Source organism: Cynocephalus volans, chromosome 4, assembly GCF_027409185.1.
Source record: "Cynocephalus volans isolate mCynVol1 chromosome 4, mCynVol1.pri, whole genome shotgun sequence".
Classification (NCBI taxonomy): domain Eukaryota; kingdom Metazoa; phylum Chordata; class Mammalia; order Dermoptera; family Cynocephalidae; genus Cynocephalus; species Cynocephalus volans.
The window spans coordinates 168,637,472-168,654,069 of record NC_084463.1 but is presented as its reverse complement, the minus strand read 5'-3'; the positions used below and the strand labels follow the sequence as shown (position 1 = coordinate 168,654,069).

The following is a 16,598-nucleotide window of genomic DNA, read 5'->3' as shown; positions in this document are numbered from 1 at the left end:
GGATTGGCTCCCGCGGGCTGTCCGGGCGCGATTGGCTCGGGCGGCGGCGGCCGGGTCGCGCTTCGCGGTGGGGGCGCCGCAGCGTGGATGCCGCTCGGGCCGCCGCGGCCCCGCGGAGCTTGCGGCCGGAGCGGCGGGCGGGGCCGGGCGGGGCCGCGCGAGGAGCCGCCCCCGCCGCCCAGCCCGGGGCCGGCGGCTGAGGGCGGCCTGGGGGTGGCGGCCGCTCCCCGGGGCCGCGGGCGGCGGACAAAGGGCCATGCGGGGCCGCGGGCGCTGAGCGCGGCCGGGCGGGCCGGGCATGCGGCGCGGGGCGGGCCGGGGCCGGCGCCGCTGAGCGCGGCCCGGGCGGGGCGCGGCGGCCGCGATGCCGCGGTTCCCGGTGAAGAAGGTCCGCAAGCAGATGAAGCTGCTGCTGCTGCTGCTGCTGCTCACCTGCGCCGCGTGGCTCACCTACGTGCGCCTGAGCCTGCTGCGCCCGGGCCGCGCGCTGCGCCCGCGGATGGGCTCCGGCCGAGGTACGCGGGGGCCGGGCCTCCCACTGCGCGGGTCGCGGCGCGGGCGGGACCAGCTCTGCGCTGTGGGAGGAGGGGGCGCAGCTCGGCGGGGCCCGCACGCCGCTGACGTCGGCAGTGACGTGCGCGACCCTCTCGAAGCGTCCCCGACCTGAGCCGACTCCAGGATCTGGCCTGGATCTGGCAGCGATGGGGTTAACCGGGGGCTCTTGGCGACATCCCCGCCCCCGGCCCCCGCTAAGGTTTCCTAGAGGCCTTGTCGGGCCCCACCGCCACCACTCGCCTACTTAGCAGGGCCTCAGTTTCCCCACTGCTGGGGTGGCGGAGGGACGCCCAGGGATCCAGCCCCCCGAGGCCGGAGCCGGGTGGGGGCGGTGCCCGGCGCAGCCGGAACGCTTCCTGGAGGGGGTGCCCTAGATGAGCCTGTGACCGGGGACTGAGAGGCCAGTGTGCTGCGGGCCGAGGCTTGGCCACGGGGCCCCGACATGGGGAGCCCCGAACTGCCGGGAGTCAACTCTGCCAGGCTCCTCGCTCAGCTCCAGAGGGGACGGATGAGAAACCACAGACAAAGCACATCAGGTCCTGGAGGGCGGCTGAGGCAGGGCCCCTTGGAGATGGTGACCTTTGACACACAGCTTTGAGGGAAGAGCGTCCCAGTCCTAGGAAGCACTGATGGAAGCCTCGTGGGAATAGGCGGAGGGGCCCCCAGAACCTGGCGGGACGGCGGAGTACAGGGAGGGAAACACCCCAGGCAGGAACAGAAGCCCCACCAAGGGCAGGGCAGGCAGCAGCCAGGCTGCCCCTGGCCCTTCTCAAGGAAGCTGGTGTCCTGAGGATGTGGGGTGCAGGGGTGGGGCGTCTCGCCTCCTGCAGGCTCAGAACAATGACATTGACTCGTGACATCCTGGGCTGCTCCACCTGAGCGATTCAAACAGCCCTGTTTGTCCCACTCCTGCCTCCCACCTGCCAAAGCCCCTCTGTCTCCTCTTCGTGTGCCTGGACTCTCAGCTCCACAGATTCTTCACCAGACCCCAGGCACAGGGTCTGGGGCTTGTCCCAACCCATGCACCCCACAGCTGCACATGTTCAAGTGCCGTCCAGCACTGCTCAGTCCCGAAAAGGAGCCCCACCCCCACCCTAGCTATCAGCAGGTAGAGCAGGACCCAGAGCTGACCCACTGACACAGAACAAAACCAGTGCCCTCCTGGCCGCCTCTGCGGTTCTCCCATCAGCCACACTTCTCCCCGATCTGACTGCCTGAGCAGCTGAGGAGTCTGAGCCCACCCAGGCAGGGGTGGAGGCACAGGAATCCCACTTCTGAGAAGCTCTCTGCTCTCAGTTGGACCAGCCGGGAAGCTGGGGGACTGGTCAACCTGCCCTGGCTCCTCCTGGTTGGGTGGGAACTGTTCTGGGTCCTGGAGGATCAGCGGCAGCCTCAGCTGCATGTGGGTCTGGGCTCTGGGTTGAAGCCCCCCATCCTGTCTTGTGAGAAGCTGACTGTGTGGTGGGTGCGGTCTTCCCTTCCACCTGGAGAGGCAACATTGCTGTCCAGCAGCCTCCTGAAGGAGGGTGGGGCCAGGACGCTTGCCCAGGCACACTGTGCAGAAGGATCCCAACAGCCCCACATGCCTGGACGTAGCTTGGGAGGCTGTAGCCTCTGGGCCAGGCTGTGGGGATTTGGAGCGTGTGAGGGGCTCACCCCCCAGCTGGACAGAGGGGAGTGACTGGGGGAAAGCCCTGGAGGGAGGTGCAGGGGGGCAGGCAGGTTCTCTCCCCGGAGAAGGAGCGCAGGCCAGTTTTGTCTCGGCCCTGCCTGTACAGGATTCTAGCTCCTGAGATTTGGACTGAGGGATGGGCATGGATGTCAGAGCCCAGGCAGGGCCCTGAGCAGAGGGTGCTCCTGGAGTGGGTGTCCCTGGGTGGGAGCACCAGGAGGGACAGAGTTGGGATAAAGTGAAGCCTCCCCTTGGTGCTCAGATCCCCTGGCACAGAATTCCTTGGGGACACAGTGGGATGTTCAGGTCCACAGTTCAGGGAAGTGGAGAGAGTTGGGGTGCAGGTGGTGATCTGCCCCAGGTTTGGGGGACAGGCAGTGGACATATCCACAGGCAGACCAGAGAAAGGTTTCCCCAGGGGGACAGTCTCCGTCCAGAGCCACCTTGGCCCCAGGTCCTCCGGCAGACAGAGCATGAGCCTGTCCTTTCTCTGCCTCAGCCCTGGCTTCAAAGGCAGCAGAGGGTACAGATGTGGGGCCAGAGCTGGCTTAGCCTCAGGACGACAGTGCCCACATCCCTGACCACCAGCCCCAGCACTAACCCTTAGTTCTCAGGTACTAACCCTTAGTTCTCAGGTCTGGTAGGTAAGGAGGCAGACAGGACACTCCTGGACACAAGAAAGTGCTGAGGGCACAGGGCAGTCCTGGGGTCTTCCCAAGGCAGAGCCACTTGGTGGGGATGGCCGGCTGGGTGTGCATGTGAGTGCAGATACACACCGGCATGTGCACACAGCTCTGCCCCCTCACACCAGCTCAGGGGTTGGGGACAGCCCGGTAGAGGGCTCGGCTGGGCCTGCCCACCACAGGTGGGATGCAGGAAATGGGCTGGGGCAGAGCCATTGCCCAGATGTGGGGCATCTGGTTGCACAAGGGGCAGATACAGGAAAGAGAGGCTTCGGCAGGAGGCACCACAGACTTCCTGCCTAGCTCCTCCATGTAGTATGGGGGTCCCTGATCCCCAAGTGACCCCAGCAGCAGAGGCTGTGGCCTTGGAAAGATCCTGGGCCCCAGACACACCTCATATGCTGCCTGCAGACAGCGAGAAGCTGACCGGTGCGACAGACAGCCAGGGCATCCGTGCTGCGCCGTCCACGCAGAGGGTGGAAGACTCCAGCGAGAGTCGTGAGGAGGAACAGGCGGTGAGCAGGCCGGGGGAGTGACATGTTTGTGCGGGGCCACACGAGACCCTGCACCCTGCAGCCAGTGTGCACCGGTGGCTTCCGGAACCTGTCCGTGGGCGGATGTGGGCATGGCCTGTCCTTGTGTGCTCCAGCGTCAGGCATGGCACGCACATGGACACGTATCCCCGCCTGGAGTGCCGGGTCTGAGTGGACGTAGGTGGTGCGTGTGTGTCAGCGTGAGGGGTGGCGGAGTGTCTGCCTGGGCAGGTGTGGTGAGGTGCGCGAGTGTGTGCGCTCGGGGTGCAGTGGGGTTGGGGCTGGTGTGACAGGGCTAGATGCTGAAAGCATCTCTGCAGAAAGGTCTTTGTGAGGTTGGGTCTGGATGTGGTGTGTGTGTGGTTGTGTGACCCCTTCCTGCACCTTCTCTCCTGCAGCCCGAAGGTCGGGACCCAAACATGCTGTTTCCTGGGGGGGCTGGGAGGCCACCGCCGCTGAACCTCACCCATCAGACGCCCCCGTGGCGGGAGGAGGTGAGCTCTGCTCTGCCTGTGATGGGCAGGGAGGCGGGTGCGGGGCAGGGCTGCGCAGAAGGTAAGGCCCCCTCCGACCCCCAGTACAAGGGACAGGTGAACCTGCACGTGTTTGAAGACTGGTGTGGGGGCGCCGTGGGCCACCTGAGGAAGAACCTGCACTTCCCGCTGTTCCCTCATGTGAGTGCCAGGGCAAGGGGACGGGCTGGGCGGGGGTACGCAGTGGGCTTTGGCATCAGCGGTCTCTGCCCCCACAGACTCGCACCACTGTGAAGAAGCTGGCCGTGTCCCCCAAGTGGAAGAACTACGGACTCCGGATTTTTGGCTTCATCCACCCAGCGAGAGATGGTGCGGGGGTGGGGATACGCTGGTGGAGGGGTGTCATGAAGGGCCCCACTCCCTGAGCCCCCTGTCCTGTGGCCTAGGAGATGTCCAGTTCTCTGTGGCTTCAGACGACAACTCTGAGCTCTGGCTCAGCCTGGATGAGAGTCCAGCGGCCGCCCAGCTTGTGGCCTTTGTGGGCAAGGTACTTCCCTGCCCCTGACCCAGGCTCTGCCCTCCCACCCCAGCCCCTCCATCCACACCGCCCGGCCCTCCCGCCTGTTTTCACCGGGTGTCCTGCAGTCTCAGTCACCTGTCCCGTCCAGCCTCTCGGGAATGGGGATTGAATGGGGCTGGTACCCCCAAGTAGAGGGTGCACCCCCATAACCCTGCTGTGTCACCCTCCAGACTGGCTCTGAATGGACAGCGCCTGGAGAATTCACCAAGTTCAGCTCCCAGGTGTCCAAGCCCAGGCGGTGAGTGACATGGGGGGTGTGTGTGCACGGATTCCTCTGTTTGCACATATGCATGTGTGTGTGAGAGGGAGGCTGGGTGATGGTTCCCCCCATGCACATTTGCACACACTGCACAAGTACCATCCCGCCAAGCTGCTGTCCTCCTGATGGACCAGGCCTGAGGGGCATGGGAGCCGCCTGCCCCCTTCCCTGGGCTCTGCGTCTGTTTAGGGTTCCTGGACGTGGCAGGGGCAACAACCCAGTCTCCTTGCATCCCCAGGCTCATGGCCTCCCGGAAGTACTACTTTGAACTGCTGCACAAGCAAGATGATCGAGGCTCGGACCATGTAGAAGTGGGCGTGAGTGCAGCCCACCCTCCCTAGGAGCTTCCGGAGACTCCACCTCCCCTCCCCCCTCCACCCACTACCGCCCCTGCCGGACAGGTGCAGTGTGGTCCCACCCCCAAGGAGTTTCCCCTGACAAAGCAGATGCTCAGGGACGTGGTCCTGAGGTCAGGAGGGAGGGTCTGTTCTGCCTGCTGGGGGCTCAGACAGGCTTCCCTGAGGAGTGGCCCTTGAGTAGAGTCTTGAGAAGAGAGACATTCACCAGAGAGATGTGGAGGGAGCGAGTTTGGGGTGGGGAGTGCAGCGTTTGAATTCCAGACCATGAGAACAGTCAAGGAATGGGCCTGGCATCTTCTGGGATTCTGAGGGGTCTGGTGGCCAGATCAGGTGGGGCCTGAGTGCCACTCTGGACAGCTAGGACTTTGTCCTGAGAATAAGCCAATCAGGCTTGCTTTCCAGGAAAACCCTCTGGCTGCTGTGTGGAGAGAGACTGATGCGGAGCTGGAGGAAGGACTTTTACACGTGGCCTTTGGTCCCTGAACGAGGGAGATGGCTGCAGGGATGGAAGTTGGAGTGGGGAGGGGAGGTTTATAGGCAAGACAAAGAGTCCCTGGAGCCAGGCAGGTGTTGGGGGGGCCACTGGGGACAACGACCAGGGTTGGGTAGGGGGCTCTCAGCCCCTGCTCCGTGGGATGCTGTGTTTGGTGTGTGTGTAGCGAGTGTCACCCAAGCTCAGCTTGGCAGAGGGTCCTAGGTTGGGGTGACCCTGTGGAAGCTGAAAGAATAGCTGGGAGGGCCCAGGATGAGCTGGGAACAGAGGGCCTGAGACAGCCCCCAGGAACCCCAACTTGAGAGGGCTGGGAGAGGGACGGCACCTGCAAACGGCATCTGCAAGGGGCACTTGAGAAGGAGCAGCCACAGGGATGGGGGATGGACGGGGAGGTCTAGTGGGGGAGGCTGCTGGGTCTGGCCTTGGAAACCCAGCAGTGACCTCAGGAGGGCAGAACTGGGGGAGCAGCCACAGGGATGGGGGATGGACGGGGAGGTCTAGTGGGGGAGGCTGCTGGGTCTGGCCTTGGAAACCCAGCAGTGACCTCAGGAGGGCAGAACTGGGGAGCAAGTGGGGTTGGAAGCCATAACCAGCTGGCAAGGAAGATCTCAGGAAGTGAGGGAGGCCAAGAAGGGAGTGTGGGGGTCCCAACCTGCCCCTAGGACCCCTCAGCCTTCTAGGCCTCCCTGCCCAGCTTCCCTGCTGTCCCTTCTTGGGACCCCAGGACCCCTGTCCCATCCACCCTCCGAGTTCCTGCATGTTTTAAGGGATTGCTCCCACTAGTCCCCCACCCTGAGCTGGGAAGACTCCTTCCTCCCTGGGCCCAGCCACATACCCGTCCACAATCCCCACGCTCTCTGCCCTCCAGTGGCGAGCTTTCCTACCCGGCCTGAAGTTTGAGGTCATCGGCTCTGCTCACATCTCCCTGTACACAGGTGAGCAGCTGGCACCTGGTGGGTGGTCCCTGGGATGGTCTCTGAGTGTGGGTGGGGAGGGTTGAGAGGGGTTCCCGGAACCCCGGGGAACCTAATGAATCCCTGTGCCCCAGATGAGTCGGCCTTGAAGATGGACCACGTAGCCCACGTCCCCCAGTCTCCAGCCAGCCATGTGGGGGGGAGTCTGCTGCTGCAGGAGCCCACTGCAGACATGCTGCAGCCGGACCCCAGGGACACCTTCTTCCTCAGTGAGAGGAGGCCCACGAGGGGGCAAGGGCGGGGGTCCTGGGCCCTGGACACACTATGACTGCCCCTCCTGTAGCTCCTCGGATGGAGCCTTCAAGCCTGGAGAATGTGCTGGAACCCTGTGCCTATGCCCCCACCTACGTCGTCAAGGACTTTCCCATCGCCAGATACCAGGGCCTGCAATTTGTAAGTGCTGCTAGCCACAATCTACCCAAGACCTGGGCCTCTCCTTGAAGACTCCCCTGAGCCTCTTCCATCCCCTTGGAAAGTCTCTGACCCCACCCGACCCCCCACCCTGAGCAGAGGTACCTGTCCCAGCCTGACCCTCCACCCTGAGCAGGGGTACCTGTCCCAGCCTGACCCTCCACCCTGACCCTCCCTGGGTCCCAGCCTGACCCTCCGCCCTGTGCAGAGGTACCTGTCCCAGCCTGACCCTCCACCCTGAGCAGGGGTACCTGTCCCAGCCTGACCCTCCACCCTGTACAGAGGTACCTGTCCCAGCCTGACCCTCCACCCTGAGCAGGGGTACCTGTCCCAGCCTGACCCTCCACCCTGAGCAGGGGTACCTGCCCCAGCCTGACCCTCCACCCTGAGCAGAGGTACCTGTCCCAGCCTGACCCTCCACCCTGAGCAGGGGTACCTGTCCCAGCCTGACCCTCCACCCTGACCCTCCCTGGGTCCCAGCCTGACCCTCCACCCTGTACAGAGGTACCTGTCCCAGCCTGACCCTCCACCCTGAGCAGGGGTACCTGTCCCAGCCTGACCCTCCACCCTGAGCAGGGGTACCTGTCCCACCCTGACCCTCCCTGGGTCCCAGCCTGACCCTCCGCCCTGTGCAGAGGTACCTGTCCCAGCCTGACCCTCCACCCTGAGCAGGGGTACCTGTCCCAGCCTGACCCTCCACCCTGAGCAGGGGTACCTGTCCCAGCCTGACCCTCCACCCTGACCCTCCCTGGGTCCCAGCCTGACCCTCCGCCCTGTGCAGAGGTACCTGTCCCAGCCTGACCCTCCACCCTGAGCAGGGGTACCTGTCCCAGCCTGACCCTCCACCCTGTACAGAGGTACCTGTCCCAGCCTGACCCTCCACCCTGAGCAGGGGTACCTGTCCCAGCCTGACCCTCCACCCTGAGCAGGGGTACCTGCCCCAGCCTGACCCTCCACCCTGAGCAGAGGTACCTGTCCCAGCCTGACCCTCCACCCTGAGCAGGGGTACCTGTCCCAGCCTGACCCTCCACCCTGACCCTCCCTGGGTCCCAGCCTGACCCTCCACCCTGTACAGAGGTACCTGTCCCAGCCTGACCCTCCACCCTGAGCAGGGGTACCTGTCCCAGCCTGACCCTCCACCCTGAGCAGGGGTACCTGTCCCACCCTGACCCTCCCTCGGTCCCAGCCTGACCCTCCGCGCTGTGCAGAGGTACCTGTCCCAGCCTGACCCTCCGCCCTGTGCAGGTGTACCTGTCCTTCGTTTATCCCAATGACCACACCCGCCTCACTCACATGGAGACTGACAACAAGTGCTTCTACCGCGAGTCGCCGCTGTACCTGGAAAGGTGAGCAGGGGGTCCGGCGGGGACAGGTGGGCCCTCTGCAGGGCGGGTGTCTGAGGCCCCGCCCCCGCGCCAGGTTTGGATTTTACAGATACATGAAGATGGACACGGAGGACGGGGAGGAGGACGACGCGGGGCAGCGCCGAGCTTTCCTCTTCCTCAGCCCTGACGGCGACGGTGAGTGGCCCCGCGGCCCCAGCCCGCGCGCACCCGGCTCGGCAGGCCTAACCCGCGCTCTCTGCAGACCTCCTGGACGACGAGGACGACGCGGAGCCGCCGGACAGCCTGGGGCCCAGCGAGGCGTCCCCGCCACACAGCGGCCGCCGGTCCCCCGCCCCGCCGACGTCCCCCGGCCCCCGCGGGGAGCGGAGCCGCAGACGCTCCCGGGCGCTGAGCTGGGCCGCGCAGGCCGCCCGCCCCCTGCCGCTCTTCTTGGGCCGAGCCCCGCGCCCCCGCGCGGCCGAGCAGCCGCCGCCGAAGGTGTACGTGACAAGGGTGCGGCCCCGCCGGCGACAGCGGGCGTCCCCCCGGGCCCCGGAGCCGCTCGGCCCGCACGGCCCGCCCCGGCCCCCGTTCCCCGGAGTCTTCCTGCGCCCCAGGCCGCTGCCCCGAGTGCAGCTGCGGGCGCCCCCACGCCCGCCCCGGCCCCACCGCCGCAGGACGGCGGCGCCGCGGCCCCCAGCCCGGGCCCAGGCCACCGAGGGAGCCCGGGACGGCCAGGCTCGCCCGCCGGGAGCCCCCGCGCCCACTGCGGACCCCAACTCCTCAGCCGAGGCTCGGCCCGGGACCTCCTTCCTGAGCCTGTCCCAGGTGTCCAGGCCGCAGCTGCCCGGGGACGACGGGGAGGACGACGGGGCCCCCGGCGACGAGGCGGCGTCAGAGGGCAGCGAGGAGGCGGCGGGCCCGGCGCTCGGCCGCTGGCGCGAGGACGCCATCGACTGGCAGCGCACCTTCAGCGTGGGCGCCGTGGACTTCGAGCTGCTGCGCTCCGACTGGAACGACCTGCGCTGCAACGTGTCGGGCAACCTGCAGCTGCCCGAGGCCGAGGCCGTGGACGTGGTGGCTCAGTACATGGAGCGGCTAAACGCGCGGCATGGCGGGTATGGGGGCCCGGCGGGGCGGGGTCCTGGTCTGCGTGAGACCCTCGGGCGTGCCCAGGGCTCTGCGGTGCGCTGGTCTGTGGTGGGCGCACACGCCGCCCGGGGCCCTTGTCCAGTCCAGGGTTAGGGGTCCCTGCAGCTCCAAACCCCACATCTGTCACCTTGGACCTGGACCAAAGGATAGATCTAAGCTGCAGAGGTCAGCACCCAGTCCCAACCAGTTGCTGGGCAGACAGACAGCCCCCTCTGGGGGCCAGAGACGTCCTAGGCTGAAGCTCGGGATCCCTGGACCCCTCCTCCTCCCCCAGCACAGTGCGGAGGGGTCTGGCCGGGCTCCAGGGGAGGGCCCCGGGCTGCTGCTCCTTGGCCCCTGTGGTCTCCCCTAGGAATCCGGTCCTATCTCCACCCCATGCAGGTGTGGGGGGAGGGCGGGTAATTTGGCCTCAGGGGGCATTGTGGCTTTCCCAGAACCGGCTGTGTGTGCCAGCCTTGAAGGAGGGGCAGCACCTGCAGAGTTGTGGCCCAGATGAGCACTTTCCCCCCACTCTGCCCTCAAACAGAGGCTTCTCCTCATCTTGGGAAAATAGGACCCTGCCCTAGACCGGCAAAGGCACCGGGACGAAGATCTCTTTGGGGGGCAGGCCAGGGTGGCTGGCGGGCAGAGGACAGAGACAGAGTCACACTCAGGACATATTTTTCTTGTGCGTGGTGGAAGGTTTTGAGCAGGCCGGGGGCTTGACCCCTCTGGGTTGCAGGCAGGCGTGTTGCTGCCTCTGAAGGAGTGGACTGCAGAAGAGCATGGGGACCGTGATGGACAGGCGTGGTCCAGGGCAGTGGTGGGGCGGCCTGGACCCCTCCCCAGGGGGTGGGGGTCGCATTCTAGTGGCCCAGAGGGCAAGTGTGTTTCTGGCTCTGAGCTTCCTGAGAGGGACTCATCATCCCATGGGTGTGAGGGGCCTGTCTGGCCAGGGTGGTAATGGCTGTGGCCCCACTTTTGCTCACCTGGGTTCAGAGATGTGGTAGCCCCGAGGAGCAGGAGCGTAGACAGAAGAACAGTGTTTGGGACAGAAGACCCTGACACTTGGGACAGGCTTGGTGGGAGTGAGCAGGAGTTGGCAGGAGGAGTGTGCACCCCTCAGAGGTCGCACAGGTGGGCTCCCCGAGTGAGGGGCAGGGGCACTGGCTGCCAGCGGAGAGGGTATGAGGCAGGATGAAGAGACCTTCGTCTCGGGCAGGGTCCTGTTTTCTCAAGGTGAGGGTGGAGTAGGGGGTGAGGTGCTCAGCCAGGCAGAAGTGGGGGTCACGGCAGGCCCCGCAGCTCCCTCCACTCAGGGGTAAGGGGGATGGAGGTGCTGTGGGACGCAAAAGGCCTTCCCAGAGGAGGGGACCCCGGGCCGTGCAGAGGGAGGCCGGGGAGGACCGGAGCAGGCCGACAGGGGGCGCCCCGAGCAAAGGAAAACACGAGCAGGGACCTGCCGCCTGGTGCTGGGGAGGTCCCAGGAGGCCACGTTGAGACGGGCCCCTCGTGCGGGGGCCGGTGGGGACCTCCTGCGTGCTTCTGAGCCTGACCGGGGAAGGCGGGCCCCGGGTGGCGGGGGCGGCTGGGGGAGAGCGGGCTCGAGGCCCCCGGGGCTCACCGCCCGCCTCGCAGGCGCTTCGCGCTGCTGCGCATCGTGAACGTGGAGAAGCGCCGCGACTCGGCGCGCGGGAGCCGCTTCCTGCTGGAGCTGGAGCTGCAGGCGCGCGGGGGCGGCCGCCTGCGCCTGTCCGAGTACGTCTTCCTGCGGCTGCCGGGCGCCCGCGCCGGGGACGCGGACGGAGAGAGCCCCCGGGCCGCCGCCTCCGCGCGCCCCGACGGCCGCCCCCAGCTCTGCCGGCCGCTGCGCCTGGCCTGGCGGCAGGACGTGATGGTGCACTTCGTCGTGCCAGGTGCGCGGCTGGCCCGGGCGGGGCGGGGCCCGGAAGGCCTCGTGGGCGGGACGGAGACCCCACGCCGCGCAGGGGAGCCGGCTCAGCGCGGCCGTCCCCGCAGTGAAGAACCAGGCGCGCTGGGTGGCGCAGTTCCTGGCCGACATGGCCGCGCTGCACGCGCGCACCGGGGACGCGCGCTTCAACGTCGTGCTGGTGGATTTCGAGAGCGAGGACATGGACGTGGAGCAGGCCCTGCGCACAGCGCGGCTGCCCCGGTAATGGCGCCCCCGGGAGGACCCGGCGCCTCTGCGGCCCCGGGGAGGGAAGTGGGTTGACTTCCCCGCGCGCTCCCTCGCCAGGTACCAGTACCTGAGGCGAACCGGCAACTTCGAGCGCTCTGCTGGGCTGCAGGCTGGCGTGGACGCGGTGGAGGTCCGTGGACCCTATCGGGCTGTGGGGGCGGTGGCGTGGGGGGCCTTCGGGGGCAGAGCCCGGGGCTCAGACGCCTGCGACCCCCAGGACGCCAGCAGCATCGTTTTCCTCTGCGACCTGCACATCCACTTCCCGCCCAGCATCCTGGACAGCGTCCGCAAGCACTGCGTGGAGGGCAAGCTGGCCTTCGCGCCCGTGGTCATGCGCCTGGGCTGCGGGAGCTCGCCGGGGGACCCCCATGGTACTGCCCTGACTGCCCCCTCCTGCCCGTCCAGCAGCGCCGGGGTCCCACCAACCACCAGAGTAAAGTCCGCAAACCCCAGGGCGTGTCCCGACACCCAAGATCGGCATGGGACCCCATCAGTGCCCCCTGTGGTGTCCAGGACAGTCCCCCCCCCCCGAACACGCAGGGTCATACTGGGTCCCTAGGAACCTCCCCAGTATCCCGCGGTCGTGAACCAGGCTCCTGGGTTATGGCCCAACACCCCCAAGAGCCCCCATAGCGACGGGACCCTGCGCCACACCTCCTGCTGAGGTCCCACGGAGGCCCTTGGGGAGGAGGCCGCGCAGGACCTGGCGCCTAAAGGGCGATGCCCTCCCCTCCCGCACCTCCTGCCCAGGCTACTGGGAGGTGAACGGCTTCGGCCTCTTTGGGATCTACAAGTCGGACTTTGACCGTGTTGGAGGCATGAACACTGAGGAGTTCCGAGACCAGTGGGGCGGCGAAGACTGGGAGCTCCTGGACAGGTGACTGCCTCCACCCCCGCGGGGACCGAGCAGGCCCCCATCCTCCTCCTCTGAGTGGAGAGACCCCCGGAGCCCTCCCATGCAGAGGGGACTCTGCCACTCTCCCCCATCTTCCCAGGGGCCTGTGGGCCCAGAGAGACGCTTCCCACCCACCCACTCCCCACAACTCCTCCCCAGCCCCAGGTCCTGCAGACACAGGGATGGCCCTGACCTAATTCTGCCCCAGATGCTATAGGCCCTGTGGTGGCCCTGAGACCCCGTCCACTTCCCAGGGTCCTGCAGGCGGGGCTGGAGGTGGAGCGGCTCCGGGTGCGGAACTTCTATCACCACTACCACTCCAAGCGGGGCATGTGGGGCACTCGCAGCCGGAAGGGCTCCCGCAAGGAGGCGTCTTGAAGACGGGCAGCCCCGCAGCTCCTGCTGGAGTCCTCTGGTACCTGGGGACTCAGTGGTGCTGGCCAGAGGGGCCACTGCCACCCACCGCCCGTGCCTGCCCCCTCTCTCCCACCGAGGTCCCAGAGAGGCAGCCTTCACTCTGTTCGGGGCCACCCTCGGTCCCACATACTGTGCGATGATTTCTGTGAAATTTTGCCGTAGCGATGACATTGTTTTCAGGATTTCCGAGAGTTCTGTCTGTTCCGTTTTTTATTCAGAATGAAATGAAATATTTTTTTTAGTTCTGACTCATCCTCTGTGCCTTGTTCTCTTGGGAGGGCAGAGAGCCCCGGGCCCACGGCTGGCCCTGACTGCCCGCCAGTCGGTGTCCCTTGCTGGCCCCACCCTCCTCCACCCCAAGACCACTTGCCCCCTTCTGCGTTGGTCCTTGCTGGGCAGGGGGTTTGGGATTTCTTCCTCACCACCCTGTGCCCGTGGAGTCTGTGGCCACTAATACAGACGTGGCGAGGGGCTCTCCCAGGCTGGGAGCAGAGAACAGGTGGTGGTCTGCTCAGTCCCTCTGTTCTGAAAACAGAGCTTGGGTGTTAGTCTCTGCACCTCGGTGGGGAGCGTCCTGTGTCAGGGAGGGGAGTAATCAGGATACTGTGTTGCCAGGGACAGAAAACACAACTCGAATTGGTTTCAACTCTAAGGGCCAGGGTGGGGAGCTGCCTGTTTGATTTCTGCTCATGTAACTAAAAGATCAGGGTCAGGAGGGGACTGGGGGAGTGCTGACCCAGGCCGGACAGTGCTGCCTTCCTGTGTCTCCTCCCTACCCCTGGGTCTCTGCTGCAGTCTTAGCCTGAGTCTAGGCCATGGGAGGAAGGCCAGCACTGCCTGGAGCCGGAGCTTGTATGAGTCCCTTATGGCTGCTGTGACAAGTTACCACAAACAAGGTGGCTTACATCACCCCAAGTTTAATATCTCACAGTTATGGAAATCAGACATCCTAAAATGAAGGTGTCCACAGGGCTGCATTCCTCCTGGAGACTTGAGGTGTGACTCTGTTTCCTCGCCTTCCCCAGCTTCTAGAGGTCCCCCGGATTCCTGGGCTTCTGGCCCCTCACCTTCAAAGCCAAGAGCTTGCCTCTCCCTCTCTTCCTCTCGATGCTGGAAGGGACGGGCAAGGAGCACCGGTTCTGTGGCTGCTCACCAGAGCAGACAGCAGGTGTTGGTAGACACCAACTGTGACCTGTGGGCTTCACGAGTCCTGCCGATCCCTAGGGGAAAAGTGCCCACAGGGCAGGGGTCCCAGCCCACCTGCAAGCCACCAGATGCCCGGCTTGTACTGCCCACACCTCCCTAAGTACCCAGTTCGGGTGGAATTGTTCCCACTCGTGGAGGCTTCGTAACAGAAAAGGAACCAGCATTGGACTTAAGAATACATACTACCTGCAAAAGAGAGTGGGGAAAGGAAAAAGGAAACGTAAACGAGGCAGGTGCCCACGCACGTGGGAATTGCCTCAGGACACAGAAGGAAATGTCAGGAAAATTCCATGTAATCCAGACCATACTGACTCCATAATTTATTACTCTGTCTTAACAACTGCTTGTGGCGCGCCCGCTGTGCACGGCCAGAGGAAACAGCAGTGACAGAAGCCGCGCCCTCCCGGAACCACATCCCATGAGGGAAGGGGCACACAGACACGGTAAGTAAAATGTCCAATGTCCGGTGCCAGCTGGTGGCAAGTTCTGTAGAGAAAAACAAGGCCAGGGAAGAGAGTGGCAAATTTGAGAAGGCCGTGTTCCAGCAAGGTTGTGCAGCTGCTGGGGACACGGGTGGGGCAGGCAGGGGGCGCAGGTGACATCTGTAGAAATCCTTGAAAATCGATGATAAAACAGAGGACGTAAAAATTATCTGACAACACTTGACAAGAAATGGAAGAGAAAAATTAAAATCGTTACAGAAAGAAAAGCCACTTTAGCAATTTCGAAAACTAAGAACAACTGTTGTTGGAAACCCAGTCAGGAACACAGAAGACAAGCTTGAGAAGCAGCACAGAAAACTAAATGGAAAAGAAGGACACAAGTGACGCGAGGGAGGACAACAAGGACAGAGCCCAGACCAGGGAAAAGACGGAAGGAAAAATACACAAGCGATAGAGCAGAAGAAAACTTTTCTGAACCAAATACCGGCGAGAATCTAAAGACCGAAACACCGATGCCTAGAAGTTAGCCAGCGCGTGTGCAGACGGGGTCTCCGGGCTTCCAGGTGAAGACCCCTGCCACTTCAGGCAGTGTGCATGGCCGTCACCCTCTGACCTGGTGGGGGGGATAAGTGCCCACCCAAAGTCACACCCAGCCCTGCCGAGGCTCAAGCGCAAAGGCAGCTGACACCTCATGGCAGCAAAGCCAAGGGGCACCGAGGGTAGCAAAGCGCTCACAGGAACAGGGAATCCATTTCAGAAGCCGAAAGCTGAGCCCCTGAGAAAAGGCCAGCTGCACAAATCCCTCCCAGCACAAGTGGAGAAAGTGGCCCAGACCTGGCTAGGGGACCCCAGGGGGCTCTGCTGAGACACCCCCCTGACACCCCATCAGCCAGCCCTGGTCTCCAGACCCCTCCTGTTCTGCTCTCAGGGTCAGAAATTTCTCTACATACCCTGGCTTGCTCAGTAACTTCTGGAAATGCATTTAGCCTTGTGGAGCCCCAGTTTCCCCATCTGTAAGACAAAGGTCCTCGTAGCCCCACCCTTCCAGAGTTCCTATGAGGACTGAGGACTGGGTGTGAACAAAGCCCTAGCACCTGTCCCGTCCCTCCCAGGACGTGGGTGCAGGCGTCCTAGCATGGGCAGGGTCGCCAGCCCTCCCCCAGTGGCGGGCAGCGTTTCTCCCCGCTCCCCACCGCCACCCAGTCCCGGCTGCCGGGGGCCCAGCCACCACCTCGCCAGGGACTCTCTGCTCCCTCCCTTGCCCCCTTAATCCACTCTCTTTCCAGAGGCTGAAAAGCATCCAAAGCCCCCTTTCCCACCAACTCAGGACTTACCCACTGGCTCCAGCTACTCTGTTCCCTTTGGGGTCATTAATTCTCTGTGGCTAGAGGCTTCTGCTCCACCAGCCACCCTGTTTGTGGTCTGTGCCCCACTAGACCCCAGGAGAGCTCCTGGAAGAAGCCACATGTGCCCAGGTCACACACACCTCCCCTGGAGCACTGCCTGGAGCACAGGAAGAACACAGGGCACACCTGACAACAAGCGTAACAAAGGGACTGACTGACCGCAGGCCAGGGATGGCGTGCACCCCTAGGAAGCGTGCCGCCCCAGAGCTGACCGGGGTGTGCCCCTCAGCTGCCCCCATGTCAAGGGCGGAAGCCTGGGGATGGGAGGCCCGAGATCACGGAGCAGCCCACCACAGTCCCAAGATCAAGAGTTGGGGCCACACTGCCTGCAGGGCGCAGGGCGCAGAGGTGGCGCCCAGGTGGCAAGTCCCAGTAGCTCCCAGAGGAGGCGGGACCTGGGCTGGACTTGGCTGGAGCCCAGACCTCACCAGGCGGACTTGCAGACAGGAAACACACGGACAGACGCACGCCTCTGGGGCCTCCAGCCAGCGAGCTGCACCCCCACCCCGGTCTGTCATGAGGGCTGCGCTGACACCCCGGCCCCACAGCCTGTGTGACCACCAGCGACCTACTTAACCTCTCC

At 64.7% G+C, this 16,598-nt stretch overlaps 1 protein-coding gene across 1 annotated transcript; it reads left to right on the top strand.

The window, feature by feature from the left end:
* The first annotated feature begins 364 nt into the window (after positions 1-364).
* Positions 365-12,921, top strand: B4GALNT4 (beta-1,4-N-acetyl-galactosaminyltransferase 4). Its single transcript, XM_063095662.1, has 20 exons — positions 365-515; positions 3,322-3,425; positions 3,842-3,937; positions 4,022-4,117; positions 4,195-4,285; positions 4,363-4,463; positions 4,667-4,734; positions 4,994-5,072; positions 6,476-6,542; positions 6,656-6,790; positions 6,865-6,974; positions 8,238-8,338; positions 8,412-8,506; positions 8,580-9,435; positions 11,087-11,364; positions 11,468-11,621; positions 11,706-11,778; positions 11,866-12,019; positions 12,399-12,525; positions 12,798-12,921. Exons 1-20 carry the CDS (start codon positions 365-367, stop codon positions 12,919-12,921), a joined length of 3,060 nt encoding a protein of 1,019 aa, XP_062951732.1.
* Positions 12,922-16,598: the final 3,677 nt, after the last annotated feature.